This window comes from Notamacropus eugenii, chromosome 1 (assembly GCF_028372415.1).
Source record: "Notamacropus eugenii isolate mMacEug1 chromosome 1, mMacEug1.pri_v2, whole genome shotgun sequence".
Taxonomy (NCBI): Eukaryota; Metazoa; Chordata; class Mammalia; order Diprotodontia; family Macropodidae; genus Notamacropus; species Notamacropus eugenii.
The window spans coordinates 75,915,479-75,932,914 of NC_092872.1; the positions used below are offsets into that span (position 1 = coordinate 75,915,479).

Below are 17,436 nucleotides of genomic sequence, written 5' to 3' on the forward strand. Positions count from 1 at the left end.
CCCTGACCTCAAGGATTTCACAGTCTAATGGGGGAGACAACGTGCAAACAACTATGTATAACTGAGATAGAAACTAATCGCAGAGGAAAGGTATTAGGATTAAAGATTGGGAAAGACTTCTTTGTAGGAGGTGAGACTTTAGTTAAGTTTTGATGGAAGCCAGGAAGAGAAGAAGAGGGAGTTGCAGGCATTGGGAGGGCGTGGGGGCAGCCAATGAAAATGCCCGGGGTCTAGAGATGGAGTGTCTTAATTGTGTGAGAAACAGCCAGGAGGATGGAGTAATTGAATGCAAGGATGATGGTGTCCATGACAGAATAAGGATGGATTAGAAAGAAGGATGGATTTTCGGGGAAGGATAAGGTTTATAGCTGTTTCTTCCACTTCCTGACCTCCCATTTATTTCTTTACTTCTTGCAGTCTGGTTTTTGATTCAGCTGAAACTACTCCCTCTAATGCCATCAATAATATTATTAATACTGGACAGGATGATATTAATAAGTGCAAACATGTTAATAGTCAGAAAGGGCTGGTGGTGGAACAGCACTCATATGGAGTAGGTAACTACTTTCTCCTCTCTCCTAGGGGAAAAGATGGGGCAGGGAGGAGAACTGATTGTAGGGGCTGTCCAAATATTGGTGCTGAAATTTTTGTTGAATGATAGCAAGAAGTTAACAGTGATCTATAGTACCTGAAGTAAAATAAAATCTGTCTGGAATGATAGATTGGAGGCAGAATCAAAGGGGAAGAGAAATAATGTCTGTATTCATTGCTTCTACTTCCATACCTACCTCTGAATTCCTGACCTCTTCAAACTGATTTCTGACCCTGCTGCTCAAGTGATGCTACCCTCTCCAAGGTTATCCACAACCTCTTGATTCCTAAATCAAATGATCCTCATTTTTGACCTTTCTTTGGCATTGACAGTGCTAGTCATTGCCTCTTCCTGGATGCAATATTCTGTCTTCCTCGGGTTTCCCATGACACAACTTTATCTTGGTTCTCTACCTATTTGCCACATTGCTTCTTTTCATTTTCTGCTGCTAAGTCATTGTCCATGCCCTGCCCCTGTTATGTGAGTATGCTGGGTGCTCTTATCCACATAGACTCTTTCTTGGTGATCATGTCAGGTCCCAGAGATTCCATCTGTAGCCAAATGGCTCCCACATCTCCATAGCCAGTCCTCATTCCTTTTCATCATCAACTCTTCTGCTGGGCAGCTCTTCCTCAATCATCTAGACGCATCTAAAGTTCATCACATGCATGATGGAACTCATCTTTCCTCCCAAACCCACCATTCTTTCTAACTTTCTCTTTCTGTGGAGGGTACCAACAACCTTCCCTCACCTGAATTTGTGACATTGTAGTCATCCTTTCATCACCAACATTGCTTTGTTGCTCTGTCTTGTTGGTTCTACCTCCATAACATCTCTCATATCTGTCCACTCTCTCTCCATGCTCATGGCCACTACCTTAGTTCAGGCCCTCATCACCACTTGCCTGGACTATAACAATAGCCTCCTAATCAAGCTCCCTACCTCCAGGTCTTCTTTCTCCAGTCTGTTTTCTACAAAGACAGCAGACTGACATAGAGCAAACCTTTGACTATGTCACTTCTCTGCTCGAGAAGTTTCAAAGGCTCCCAATTGCCTCTAGGATAAAATACAAATGGTTCGGTTTGTGTTTAAAGCCCTTTGCAGTCCTATTTCAGCTTATCTTTCAAGACTGATGCCATATTTCTTCCCCCCTCAAGCACACTGTATCCCAGCCAAACTGACCTGCTTGTTCCTTATACAAGGCATTGATTTCACCTTCCATCTTTGTCTCCCATACTTAGAATGCTCTCCTTCCTCATCTCTGCCTCCCATAAAGATACATTTCAAATAGTGTCTCCTCTGTAAGAAGGGAAAAGAAATAAGCATTTACATACCACCTACTGTATAATACACATTATATAATGCCTACGGGCACCATGCTAAGTACTTTATATATAAATATTCATCCTCACAACAACCCGGGGAGGTAGGTACTGTTATACCGATTTTACAGTGGAGAAAACTGAGGCAAAGTTTCAGTGACTTACCCAGGGCCACAGAGCTTTAAGGCCTTTCCTGATCCCAGCTTCAGGCTGATATCCTCCCTACCCTTAAGTGTGTTTTCCAGTGACTTTTTATAGCCATTTATCTGTATGTATGGCATTCCCTACCAGTACAATGTAAGCTCCTTGGGCACCATGTATGTTTTTATTTTTATCTTTGTATTCCTGGCTCTTAACCCAGTGCCTGGAACATAGTATGACCTTACTAAATGCCTGATGAATTGAAGGAAACTGAGGCCAGGAGAAAAGTAATATCTAATTAATTGAAGAGAGAGGATTCGAACCCAGGTCTCCTGACTTTTAATATAATCTTTCTACTACACTGGGAATCAGGAGACATAGACCCTCCTTTTTCTGCCACTAACCAGTATCACGATCTGGGGTGATTCACATAATCTTCCTTGATTTTAGTTTCATCTGACAAAATGAGAAGGTTGGACCAGGTGCCCTCTGACCTATTTCCTGCTCTAAGAGTCTGTTGTTATCTTGCCCAGCATGGAATGCAAGTTGTTTTTTTATAAGCTAAACTGAATGATAGCAGATGGTGATAAGCTCTAGAGGAATTCAAAGAAGGAGGTTACGGATATGGAATGGAAGGTTTCCCAGAGGAGGGGGGCTTTGACCTGACTTAAACATGGGTAATAATTCCCTGAAATTTGTCATGAAATAACGCTAGCTCTCTCTCTAGTAAATTTGAACTGAGGGGGAGGGTCCCCCATTTTGAAACTGGCTCACCTCCCTGTCTGTTTAGCTTAGGTGCTTTAACATGCACTTGGAGACAGATCTTCCAGTTTATCCCGTGAAGAGACTTCTCCGGGGAGATGCTCCTTATCTGAATCAGGGCACTAGCCTCTCCTGCTGACACTAGTGTCTAAGTCTGCAGAGGCAGAGTGAGCCCTTTCCTGGGGCTGGGAACAGTGCCTTCATTTCTTGCCCTGTAGTGCCACCCCAGGTCAGTTAGGGAAAGTGAATCTGACGATGAAGAGAGCCTCCTGGCTCTCCAGCATACCATTTCAGCATTGAGGGAGCTAGGACTGCAGTTCTGAAGATTATAAGCAGCCCCAGCTCTCTCTACTGAACTGGATTTAAAGACAAGCATGTTGGCTCCCTCCCTCCTCCCCTCTCTGCAACACACACATATTGTGACATACCTTATGTTACCAAACAGCTGAAGGTGAGGATTGCCCTGTGATAGGGGACAAAAACAAAGGAGGCAAACCACTGTATCAAAAAGAAAGAAATAATCTAAAAGGAAATGCTTTAAAAAAAACTTTCGTAAATTCCAGTCAAAGAATTAATTAGTTGAAACTCAAAATAGCTTGTGTGTGTGTGTGTGTGTGTGTGTGTGTGTGTGTGGTTCTTGACAAGTTCATGGGGTGAGATTTGGGAGGGAAAAGAGAGAAGATTGCCATTTTTTTAAATTAGAAATGCATGAAGTTCAAGCTGATATTCTTCCAGTGACCTTGATTTTTACATTTTTTTTTTGAAAGAGAAGAAGGACAACTTGGAAAACCTGCCTGGCTATAATATAAACAAGAGTCAATACTAGGATGGGCTGAAAACATTGAGACTCTGAACCTGGGGTTCTTACCTTTCGTTTGTTTGTTTCATGGGCCCCTTTGGCATTCTGGTGAAGTCGAAGGGCCCTGTCTCAGAATATTTTTTTAATTCAAAAAATAAAATACATAGGATTAAAAGGAAACCAATTCTATTAAAATAGTGTTTTTTTTTTAAAGCAAATAAGTTCATAGACCCAGTGCTAAAGCCTGCTATAGACTTTGTCAAAGCTGTACCTATGGAAAGAACACGATCTGCCATCCTTTTCAGTGGTTCTGGTATGCTTGGTGGGGTGTGGGGTATGGTGGGAAGAGAGGCAGGATTTGTGTTCATCTGTGTTTCAGGGAATAAAAAGAAGAAAAACAGTGTTTTGGCATGCTGAATCTCTGTTTTCCCAATTCCTGATTTTACGCTCACTCCCTTGGACTTTATAGGGGTCTCCTGGTAAACACTCTGAACCCCAGGATCCTGAGGCCTCCAGAAGGATTAAGACCCAGATGGTATTTGAAATTCCACAGTCTCTTGGGGAAGGTTTGCCATAGAGGAAAACATGGTTAAAACATTTTCATTGTCTTCCGTATATGCCAAGCATCTTTTAGTAAACAGGCATTTGATTATTTAGTTCTGGTGACAAGCACAGTTCCAATATGACAAGTGGAATATGGCTCTAGGAACCCATATCTGTATGTCATCCATGCAGGGCCCATGGACCAGATGCTGTGCTCATGGCAGAAGGCAATCGCCCTACTGAATTGACCCAGTCCCAGATGTTGCACATTGCCCAGCAGATTGCAGCTGGCATGGTTTACTTGGCATCCCAGCATTTTGTGCACCGTGATCTTGCCACCCGGAACTGCTTGGTTGGAGAGAACCTACTGGTGAAAATTGGTGACTTTGGGATGTCCCGTGATGTGTACAGTACTGACTACTACAGGGTGAGTTGCTACTTTGGATATTAATTGTAGTTTTTATGATGGTCCTCTTTGTGATTGATATTAGCATATTCTTCATGTTTAGATGACTGTCCTGATAGATTTCTACATTTGGGGTGCAGGGAGGGAAAGGACCAATCCTTCTTGGTAGTAGAGGACAAGTGCTTGGGAAGATTTTTGAGAGTCAAGTCCAAGAGTTAGGGGGATCTTAGCTTCCATGAATATATGGTCACATAATTATGGGATGATCAGCCTTAGGCTCAGAGGAGTAAGGTGGGGAAACTATAAGTATATGATATTTCAAAAGCTGTTAGAGTTAGTTGACATATTAGTTGGTTTTGCCTATACAAATATGTGTTATGTATAACTTGGTTTGTTCATAAAATTGTAATGTTTGGTTATATGGGGTTTTCCCCCTCTTCCTTTCAAGAGAAGGCTATTGAAGTGGGGAGGAGTATATGTGGAAATGATGAAGATATAAAACAAAAGGCATAAATTAAACTGTCAAAGAAAACAGTCGCAATGTGTAGAAAGTGCTTTGTAAGCTCACTTTGTAAGCTCTATGTCAGTGACAGCTATTTTTATTAGGATACAAGGAACTTGCATCTGATATTAGGGAAAAACCTATTTCTTTTTCTACAGAGGTAAATATGAGGCATTGGAAGATCCCTTACAGTTAGGGTTGGTGTTACTGGGAAGGGAGCCACATATTCTGGTTGATCTGAAAGGTTCTGTAACTCCCCTCTTGTTCCTAGCTAATGCTTTCTACTTTGGTTATTTAGACTGCCTATATACCCAAAGAGTTTGTCCAGGAGTCTACCTATAGTTCTCACCCCTGGAGTCACTAATGCAAGGGTTCTTAATCTTTTTGTGTCATGGAGTCTGGTGAAATCTACAGATTATTTTTTAAAAATTATTTTATTTTTAATTTATAGAATAAAATAAGCACTTCTATAACCTAATATAATACAGTATATATAATATTATATATTATCTATAGTATAACAAACATAGTATAATATGTAGTATAATAAAAAAGACAATTGCACATGGAGCTGCAAATCTACTATGCACAGCTTGTTATTCCTTTCAAATATACATAAGAATAGCATACACATAACAAAAAAATAACACACAAATAACAAAATTATCATGTAAATTTCTTTTTTTTCCTTCCCTCCCCCTGTCCTAGAGATGGCTACCATTAGACACAAATAGTTGTATATGTGTAAAATTACTCTATACATTCTTCCATTTATCAGTTTTTTCTCTTGATACAGATAGATCTTTGTTCATATGTCCTTTACAGTTAATCAAGGTATTTAGAATAGTCAAAATAACTTTATTCAGTTCTTTTTCTAAAAAAAATATTTAATTTTAGTTTTCAACATTCACTTCCACAAAATTTTGAGTTCCAAATTTTCTCCCCATTTCTCTCCTCCCCCCCCAAGACATTGTGCTTTCTAATTACCCCTTTCCCCAGTCTGCCCTCCTTTCTATCATACCCCTCTTTTCCCTTATTGCCATCTTCTCCCTTTTCTTGTGGAGCAAGATAGATTTCTATACCCCATTGCCTGTATTTCTTATTTTCCAGTTGTATGTAAAAACAATTTTCAACATTCGTTCCTAAACCTTTGAGTTCCAGCTTCTCTCCCTTCCTCCCTCCCTACCCATCTCCACTAAGAAGGCAAGGAATTCAATATAGGTTATATATGTGTGGTTATGCAGAAGACTTCCATAGTAGTCATGTTGTGAAAGACTATATTTCCATCCTAAACTGCCCCTCATTTATTCTGTTCTCTCTTTTGACCTTGTCCCTCCCCAAAAATGTTTATTTCTAATTACTCCCTCCTTCCATCTGCCCTCCTTCTATCATCCTCCCACATCCCACTTATCCCCTTCTCCCCTACTTTCCTGTAGTGTAAGATAGATTTTCGTACCAAATTGAGTGTGCACGTTATTCCCTCCTTAAGCCAAGTGTGATGAGAGTAAGGTTCACTTTTTCCCTCTTACCACTCCCCTTTTCTGCTCCATTGAAAAAGCTTTTTCTTGCCTCTTTTATGAAAGATAATTTGGCCCATTCCATTTCTCCCTTTCTTCTCCCAATATATTCCTCTCTCGCCCCTTAATTTTATTTTTTTAGATAACATCCCTTCCTAGTCAACTCACCATGTGCCCTCTGTCTGTCTATCCATCTATTTATCTATCTATCTGTCTGTCTGTCTCTATCTGTCTATATGTATGTACATATATAATCCCTCCAACTACTCAAATACTGAAAAAAGTTTCAAGAGTTACAAATATTATCTTTCCATATAGGAATGTAACAATCCAACTCTAATAAGTCCCTTATGATTTCTTTTCCTGTTTGCCTTTTCATGCTTCTCTTGATTCTTGTGTTTGAAACTCAAATTTTCTATTCAGCTCTGGTCTTTTCATCAAGAGTGCTTGGGAGTTATCAATTTCACTGAATGACCATTTCTTCCCCCTGAAGTATTACACTCAGTTTTGTTGGGTAGGTGATTCTTGGTTTTAATCCTAGTTCTTTTGGCTTCTGGAATATCATATTCCAAGCCCTGGGAACCCTTAATGTGGAAGCTGCTAGATCTCGTGTTATCCTGATTATATTTTCACAATACTCAAATTGTTTCTTTCTAGCTACTTGCAATATTTTCTCCTTGACCTGAGAACCCTGGAATTTGGCTACAATATTCCTAGAGTTTTTCTTTTCTCTTTCAGGAGGTGATCAGTGTATTCTTTCAATATCTATTTTATCCTCTGGTTCTAGAATATCAGGGAAGTTTTCCTTGATAATTTCATGAAAGAAGATGTCTAGGCTTTTTTGATCATGGATTTCAGGTAGTCCAATAATTTTTAAATTGTCTCTCCTGGATCTGTTTTCCAGGACAGTTGTTTTTCCAATGAGACATTTCACATTGTCTTCTATTTTTTCATTCTTTTGGTTTTGTTTTGTAATTTCTTGGTTTCTCATAGTCATTAGTTTCCCGCTGCTCCATTCTAATTTTTAAACAGCTATTTTCTTCAGTGAGTTTTTGAACCTCCTTTTTCTTTTGGCTAATTCTGCTTTTTAAAGGATTCTTACTACTTTTTGGACCTCTTTTGCCATTTGGGTTAGTCTATTTTTTAAAGGTGTTATTTTCTTCAGCATTTTTTGGGGTCTCCTTTAGCAAGCTGTTGACTTGCTTTTCATAATTTTCTTGCATAGCTCTCATTTCTCTTCCCAATTTTTCCTCCACCTCTCTTATTTGATTTTCAAAATCCTTTTTGAACCCTCTCACAGCCTGAGACCAATTCATTTTTTTTGCAGGTTTTGGATGTAGTAGCCTTGACTTTTATGTCTTTATCTGATGGTATACCTTGTGCTTCTTCATCTGAAAGGATGGAAGAAAGTACCTGTTCATCAAGAAAATAACCTTCTATAGTCTTATTTTTTCCCTTTTCTGGGCATTTCCCCAGCCTGTTAGTTGACTTTTGAGTACTTTGTCAAGTAGAGGGTATATAAGTTCTCAGTTCCTCCAAGGTGGCACAATCAAGGGAGAGGAGTTTGCTCTTCTCCTGGCCTTCACTCTGGTCTGGGAGCAACCACAAGCTTTTCTGCCCAGGATCTGTGAGTAGGATTCCCTCTTCAGAACCTCTACCAGCTCCACCACACCAGTGCTCCTCCTCTCTATGGGGCTGCCACACAGGGCTGAAACCTAGATCAGCTACTGAATTCCTCCAGGGTCTTTAGGCTGAAGACTCCTAAAATGGAGGCTGCTGCCTCAGCAAATGCCACCACCCTGGTCGCGGGGCCAGATCATGTTCCCTTCTCTCCTAGGTGAAAGAGATTTTTCACTGACCTTTGAGGCTATCTTTGGTGTTTGTGGGTTGAGTAATCTGGGAACCCCAGCTGCTACCCATGATTCTGTGCACTGAAGTCTTCTCTAGTCTTGTCCATGCAGCACGGTGCAGCCAAGACTGGGCTGTACTCCACCCTGAGCTCAGTGTGATAGACCTTTCCTGTCAGCCTTCCACGCTGTCTTGGGCTGGAAATCTCTGTCTGTCGTTTTGTAGCTTTTGCTATTCTAGAATTTGTTGAGAGTCATTTTTTAAAGGTATTTTATGGGCTATTGGGGCAGAGCTACAGCAGATCTGTCCTTCTACTCCACCATCTTTGCTCTGCCCCCTCCTCAGTTGTTCTTAAAATAATATTGCTGTTACTGAATACAATGATTCTTTTTTAGAATAGTCATTTTAAATACAAAGCAAATAAATAAAATACATAGGACCATAAAGGAAAACAATTCTATCAAAATCCACTTACATACACATATGTATATGTGTGCATATTCATACTCCCACATACTTATAAGTTCACGGACTCCAGTTTAAGAACCCTTGCATGAATGAGTTATAGAAAAAATATGAGGGGTTCTATTCATCCAGGTGAGACCACAGTAACCTGGTACCAGTCTACTAGTTTCCATTAAGTCCTAATGATTGAGATCATTAGCACTAATTACTTTATTATCTACTTTATCTTTTGATAATTGAGGGATAAAATTAAAACTGTAAAATTTCAGGAAATATTCAAACTCTTGAAAAAATTCACCTCAGCTCTCTCTCCTCTTCCCACCCTCTGCCATATTACATATTTCTTTTGGGGAAGAGTGAGAGAAAAGGGGGGGAAATGAAGAAAAAGTAGATATATGGAATAGTTACTTTTAAAAGATCCTTTGGCAGATCTAAAGTCAGTTTGCTAGTTTAGGAAAATAAAAATGTATTATGTATAACTTGGTTTGCTCATAAAATTGTCATAGTTGGTATATTTAGAGATGTAATGGCCCAAGGAAAAATGCATAAACAAATATTTCTCTTTTTAATTTTAGGCAGAAACTAAGAAGTCCCTTGGGAATGTGTTTTCCCCCCTAAAAGTTTTTGTCCCCATCCCTGCTTCATATCTTTAGATATGGGGGAACAAACACATTTCAGTTGATGAGGAAGAAGGGAAAAATAGACCAAGTATAGGAGGGACCCACGTAAGAGTATTGGAGTGAGGGAAGGTCAAGCTTAGGGTAGTGGACCTGGAGGACAGCATTTAGTCCAGAGTTGACCTGGACATGATGCATGGATAAATAGCCTCAACCATAGGCAATGTATGTATGACCTTCTTCACTCCTCAACACCAACCATTTTCTCCTGTACCCATTTACTCCTTATGTTGACCTCCCTCCCCTATCAAAGTAGGCTTTCAGGATGAGAACTGATGTACCATAAATGATATATAAATGATTGATAAAGCTTAATGTGCTCTCTATTTCAGGGGAACTTGAATTTTAATAGGAAAAACTTTAAATGAAACATACATATTTCCAATTGCGTGATTTCGGGCATCTGTGAATTTAGGAAGGGGAAATTTGGGGGGAAGGGATAGGTTCAGAAAGGTGGCACTGCTTAGATCCTCTGAAAACAGAGCCTGTCTCTGAGTCTTATTACCTTGAAATTTCTGTAGAAAATTGGATGTATGCATGGAATAGTCAAAACGGGTAGGAAGAAGGGTGTTTCTTCTGTGGTTGGTATGTTTTAAATAATTGTGATTAGTTCTGAGTAGCATGAGATGAGGTTTATGCCCAGAACTGGGAAAGAGAAGGAAAAGCACATGGCAAACACAAGTTGGAAACTGGAAGGAGATTGGATTACAAAAGCACACTGATGGATACTGTTTTCCTAGAATTTTTATTACCAGTATTGTGTTTAAAGTCCTACATGCCCACCTAGTACTTCAGTGAGTGCAAGGCCAAAAGGGGCACTGCAAACTCATCATAAGAGCAAAGGATAATTTTGTTGTGGATCTTGGTCCATTCCCAGCTTCAATGAATCCATGGAACCTAAGTAAATAACCCATGATTAGGATCAAGAAGAATGCTTCCCAATCTTTTCTATTATAACCTGTTTTTAAGGTTCCTCTTGGATTATTTTAGATATCTACTATTTTTGGTGCTACCAGAGGGAATAAGGGTCATTTTGTGTGTGTGTGTGTGTGTGTGTGTGTGTGTGTGTGTATTTCTGAAGCAGTTATGGGGCCATTCATGATTTGGAATGTCTGGGGAGAAGGTTCAAGTTGAAACATAGAAACTTTGTTTTGAATCTGGGATTGCTTTGTTTGTTTCCTCTTCCAGAAATGTCAAGGAGTGAATGTTTTCCCCCTTTATGTTCCTTGTTTTGATGTCTTTTGTATTGGTTTTAATATCATAGGCATTTCCCAATATCAATCCTACTCCTCCATTGTCTGCCTCTGGGATATATTCCATAGGAGTGGGACCTTCTTGGTCAGCATGTATAAATAATTTAGTGAATTTTCTCATATAATTTCAAATTGTTTGCTAGAAATTAGACCAAGTCCCAATTCCACCAATAATGCATTAATGTAGCTGTTTTTTCATAGCCCCACCATCATTTACTGCTTCTGACATGCATGTTTTCCCAGACTGATGGTTCTGAATAAAGCCTCGAGTTGTTTCAATTTTCATCTTTTTCTTAATATTTCATGGCTTTCATGATGGTGATTACATCACTGAGACAGACATGAGCATTAAATGTACCGGGGAAGGCACTTGGAGAATAAAATGCTATCCTGTGTACCACAGCATAGGAATCAGCCACATGGTAGATTTTATTAACACAGAATGTTACAGCTGGAAGGGACCTTGGAAACATTTAGTCTAACTTTCTCCTTTTATAGATAAGGAAACTATGGCCCATGGAGAAAAGATTATAGCCCATCCATACCTTCTTATCAGGAATCAATGTGTGATCATTGAAATGCTAGAAAATTTCCCAAGTGTATGTAATCTAACCCCCTCTTCTTTTTCAGTGCTGGGCCCTGTTTGCCCAAATGCAATCCCTGTCAAAGATATATGTATTAATGGACTGACCACCTAATAGCCTGTCATAATCTAGGTGGCATGAATTATTCATCCACTTGGTTTTTCCTATATGAATTGCTAGACTGATCTCTTTTAAGTGGCCACTTAACTCATTATGGAAACCTCATAGTATTCTGGGACCTGTTGAAATCTACAGACATTAGGCTAGTGGCCACATCCATCATTCGTAAGGATTCCTTCCTATTTATATCAAAGTCAAATGGTTTTTGTCAGTGACAGAGTGAGAACCCCAGTGATGCAGATCTCAACTTGCATGGGAACTCTACTGATGCAGATCATAATCCATCTAAAATTTCGAGTCTTAGAGATCCAGACAGGTTTAATGCCCAAGACATCATGAAGTTAAGTGATTTGCCTAGTTAGTATATGTCAGATGCAGGATTTACACTCCGGTATTTTCCACTCTAAGACTAGCATTCTATTTACATCGTCTTCCATATGCATAAACATGATAAACTTGCATCTAGGTAATTAGAATGGGAAATGTTGGGTTGGTTTTTTTTTAACCACCTTTGGCTGGAACAGGGGAGAGGGGGATTTTCACCAGAAGGCTGAGCCTCTTACCCTTGGTTGCTGGGGAAAAACAACTCCTATTTTGTCCATAGATTTGTGCTGTTTGTGGTGGAAGGAGTTTGGATGGCAGCTGTTGGCTATCACTGAGAAGTGGGAACCTGCGGCTGTGAGCCTTCAGCCCTGTTGCAGCTGAACTAATTATACATTCACGATGAAGGGAGCAATCTGAACATCCTCATTGAAGCCAGTCTATGGAGCTGACCAAAATTACCCTAGCATTTATGTTTGCTGAATTGTCTTAATTAACAGCTCCATGGTACCAATCTTCTATTTTGTAGTCTATTTCGTCTCCCTCCCCTTCATAGGCAAAACCTGACCTTTAGGAAACATCTGAAACTAGATTTCTATCACACTCTGCCCTTCACAAAGCTAGCCTCTCGCCATACTTTGTCATTAGCATACAAAAGTGATACCATTGAAAATACTTTTTTAAACACATGCACTAGTACTTGTTGAATATTGTTTTTCATTATGATGTCATAAATAAACAGGAGCTAGAGACAAGAACAGGAGCTCATCCACAGGAAGTTCTAACCAATGAACACTTCTCTGCTATAGGAGAGAGTGCTGCATTTGGAACCAGAGGACATTGGCTCAAGTCTTAGCTCTTCTGCTTACTATGTAGGAGTCCTTGGGGCAAGTCATTTAATCTCTCTGGACCTCAGTTTCCACATCTCTAAAAAGAGGGGATTAGATGTCCTCTAATTCCATTCTGGTTCTCCATGCTGCTGTTCTTCCTCAGTCTTCTTCTTCAATGATAGCTAGGACCTGAGAGGTTTCTTGCCTTAGTGGGTCCATTTCTCAAAGGAAAAAAAATCAGTAAATGGAGAAATTCAGTTTATAGAAGAAAATTTAAAGAAATTACTATACACATCTTAAATGAACAAGGCCATTATCAGTCTAAAAGTATTAGAATGATGTTGCTACTGGCAAAGGAAAATAATTAACCTTCTAGTACTCAAATGTTTATTGACTGCAGAAAGAAATGAAATCCACATCACTCAAAAACCTCATTAGTGTTAATAGTATTATCCTCTACAACTGATTTAACAGATAGCAGAATGCGCTGATCTGCATTTCACCTTTCCCTTAATTCTACCCACATTTTAACAAGATTGCTTATATAAGCCAAAAGAACCAAACATTGGGCATCGGGATGGAGGAGGTCAGCCATGGGCAATTCACCAAATGGACAACCCCAGAGCACCAAAAACTAACTAGCTATCATACTTCAGAAGATGATAAGAAAATTACAGAGGACATTTTATTATTTAATAGCAGAGATTGCCTTTGGATTATTTTTGCTTTGTCTCACAAATGTGTATGCAAGAGGCTGGAATGTACGATGAAAAAAATGTTGAATAACCTTTCACAAATTTTGGTGGCATTGAGGGTGCTTGTGATGGCAGCCAGCAGTGAAAGTCAAAAAGTAGGTTCTGGAGCATTTTCAGAAAGTCTGACTTTTTTTTCCCAACAAAACCCCCTTTCCTGGGCTTGGAAGAATGCTCACCTGCTCTGCATTCATTATGATTGTGGGAGAAGCTTCTACTAGGAGTGCTTGAAACAAGGCACAGTTTAAATCAGAGAGAACAATGCAGAAATTGACTGGGAGAGAAATTGACTGGAGGACAACAGAACTATTTTCTGTGATCTAAAAAACAATTGTTACCTCCAGTCTGCGATATTTGCACAATAAGTTTGCTTCCTCACAGAGGTGTTATGAACCTGTCTTCTTAGGTTCTTTGTGTTAAAATGGCTGCAGAAGCATGACATGGCATTCATTTTATGAAATTATCTTCAATATATCCTTCTTCTAACAACAGGAGCATGCCTGTTTATAGAAATCTAACAGCAAGGGATAAATCAACATTAAATGCAAACTGAGACTATATTATACTACATTTGCAAATAGGATTGAGTTCCTAAATTTTAACTCATTTGTTTTTAATATTTTAGAAGATCATGGGACTATTGATCTAGAGTTGGAAGGAATGTCAAAAGCCATTTAATCTGCCTCTCTCATTTTACAGATGAGAAAACTGAGGTACTGGAAGGTTACATAGGTAGTGAGTGTCAAAGGTGCAATTTGAACCTAGTGCTCTGATCTCCAGAGCCAGTGCTCTTTCCATTTTACGACTATGTAGGGACCGATTGTATGTCATCTTTTTTCAGGTAATAGGTATTTAATAAGTCTCTCTTAAGTTGAATAGTAGAAATAAGTGAGTATTAATCCAACAAAATATTGTGATCCCTACCATTACAAAACTCTTTATTTAAAAAATAATAAGATCAAAGATTTACAACTGGGTGGGGAACTTTTAAATTTACCTTAAAGATCTTCATGCACCCTTCAAGCAGAGGGCAACCACATGAATCCCAGTGTCAACTCACTTGGGGAGTAGGAATATGTGAGAATAGAGCTGAAATGGACCTTCAAGGTCATCGAGTTTGACTCCATTTCATTTCATTCTTAAAGTTTTTATTATGAGCTTAAACATAAGCAAACATCGACAGAACAAGAGAATTCTGTCTGAAACCATGAATCCCCACAGCACATGCTTTGTTTTTAAGTATATATTAAAATTTACAAAGCATTACCAACCCTGTCCTACTTTTCTCTGTCCCATTCTGAATTTTTTTCTGCTCTTTTATGTGCTTTTTTATGTTTAATTGATGTTTTGTTTCTCTAAAATTAATATCATGTCTGCACTACATCTTCACTCATTTCCCAAAATAAAGCCCCTCCCTTATAATAAATGAGTATAGTCAAGCAAAACAGATCTATATGTGAACCAATTCTGAAAATTCATGTTTCATTCTGCATTTGGAGCCCATCCTGTCTCTCTCAAGAGGTAGGAAGCATGCTTCATCACATCTTTCTTCTAGTGTCACGACTGGTCATTGCCTTGATCAGACTTCTCAAATCATATAAAGTTGTTTTCCTTTATAGAATTGTAGACAATGTAGAAATGGTTCTCCTGGCTCAGTTCATTTCCTTTGCTACCAGCTTATACAGGTTTTCTCAGGTTTCAGTGAATCTATCTCTTTTGTCATTTCTTACAGCAAAATAAGATTCCATTACATTTATGTACTAGAACTTATTGAATCATTCCCCAGTGGATGGGTGCCCATTTTATTTCCAGGTCTTTGCTGGAACAAAAAAATCTTACTATAAATATTTGTGTTTTACAGATGGGTCATTTCATTCTGTCTTTAGCATATATGTCTAGGACGGTCATCCCTGGGTCATAGGATATACATAACAGTGATTTGGGGAGTTTGGATCCAAATTTCTTTCCAGAATCAACCCCTTCAGTTAATAGATGAATGAATGATTTGAAGCTCAGAGGAACTAGTCATTCTAGGAAGCTTCAGATGGCAGGCCGATGGTCAGGTAGAATACAGTATAAATTTGCTAACATTCAGAAGTGTTTACAGGTCTGTAGGTCCCCTTTCTTCTGTATTCTCCTGCATGGTAGGAAGAGAGGCAGGTATTAAAGTGTTACACACGCTAGCAGAGAGATAAGCTGCAGCAACAGATTATTAGGCAGCTGCCATAATCCATGCAGTTACATTTACTGATTTGGTGAAATCTGTTCACTCTGAGACTCCCACCTACCTGCTTTGATCTGAAGATCATACCTGAGTCTTATAAGCAAGAGAATGGTCTGAATCAGCCCACATGCATGTCAGGATGGTGGATGAAAGCCTGCAAGCCTAGCAGAGAAGCTAGAGAAGGAGACGTTGCAGGCAGAGAAGGCTTCAGCACTAGCTAACCTCCACACACATCCATCCATTCATTCATTCAAAAGCATGAAATGCCTACTCTAACAATAATTGCATTTACATAACACTTTGAAGTTTGCAAAGTGTTTTCCATATGCTCTCATTTGAGCTTCCCAACAACCCTGTGTGATAGGTGCTACAAGAATTGTTGTCTTTATTTTTCAGATGAAAAATCTGAGGCCCAGAGAGACAGTGGCTTGCCCATGATCACACAGTTGGGAAATATCCAAGGTGGGCTTGAGCTCACAGGTCTTCCTGATTCCAAGTCTAGTCTTCCATCCTTTAGCATCAATCAAGGCACTATACATAGTATGCCATCATATAAACAACATGGTCTCTGATCTCCTTGAGCTTGTAATCAGTGAGACTGCTAATAGTTAGGTCACCAGTATTTTCAGGGGACTTTTGGTTTTTTCCTAGACTTATTTAGAAATCCTAGCAGTAGAAAGGGAAACCTGCAGTGGTTTTTAATTTGTTGGTGACCAGGTTCACCAGTCCTTTCATGACTGAGTTTCTAAACTCGGAAGAGTTGAAGGTCATCATGATGCCTTGGCTCTCCAAATGACCCAATGATCTCCTAATGTGACATTCCCCTTAAACTTGTCAGTGCAAAATTTAGGCTGCATCTGGAGACAAAGGACCTAAGTTCAAACCTGAAGTTTGCTGTGTACTACCTGCATGGCCTTGGGCAAGTCACTTAATCTCTCTGAGTTCAAAGAGGTGGAAACAGTAGATTTGAAAATAGTAGACAAGTTCAAATCCCAGCTCTGCCACATTGTTCCTGCGTGGTATTGGGAAATTCACTTCGTCTCTCTGAGGCTCACCTATTTCATCTATAGGAGAGTGTGGGTCCATCATTCAACTATCTTCTTTAAACACCTGTTTTGTTCTGGAGCCATTTGAATCCAGTGACCAGATATTCGTCAGGATGACTGGAGATGACCCAGGATGCAATAGGAGAAGTGAGGGTGGTGACCTTGCATAGCCCTCCCTCACTCAAAACAAAGTCAAGTGCAAGTCATGTCATCATTTATCTGATGGCATACTCTTCTTTGGCAACAATGGACGAACACAATAGCAACATTATGTGCTGGGCACTGTACTAAGTCCTGGGGATATGAATAAGGGCATAAAAAGACTAGTCCATGCTCCCAAGGAACTCACAGTCTAATGGGGGAGAAAATTTGCAAACAGCTGTGTACAAACAAGCTATAGCAAAGACAAATGTGAGGTAGTCTCAGAGGGAAGGTGCTGTGATTAAGAGGAATTGGAAAATGTTCTTGAAGAATGTGGGATCTTAATGCTGATAATTGAAGGAAGACATGGAAGCCAGGATGAGGAGATGAGGAGGAAAGGAGTTCCAGAACTAGGGGACAGCTAGTGAAAATGCACTGACTTTGGAAATGGAGTGTCATGTCTGCTTTACCTACCCTTTGATCTAGTGATATAGCAGTGATGAAAGGGTAAGTGAAGGAGACTAAAGTGTGTAAGAAGAGTGGAAAGGTAAGGAGGCTTAGGTTAGAAAAGCCTTTAAAAGTCAAACAGA

At 39.5% G+C, this 17,436-nt stretch overlaps 1 protein-coding gene across 2 annotated transcripts in view; it reads left to right on the plus strand.

Moving 5' to 3' along the window:
- NTRK2 (neurotrophic receptor tyrosine kinase 2) overlaps window positions 1–17,436 on the plus strand; it is a 405,509-nt gene that overhangs the window by 318,395 nt on the left and 69,678 nt on the right. For both annotated transcript variants that reach the window (XM_072605907.1, XM_072605913.1), the window contains exon 15: window positions 4,353–4,587. In XM_072605907.1, the coding sequence (XP_072462008.1) occupies window positions 4,353–4,587 (235 nt within the window). The remainder of the gene's footprint in view (window positions 1–4,352; window positions 4,588–17,436) is intronic.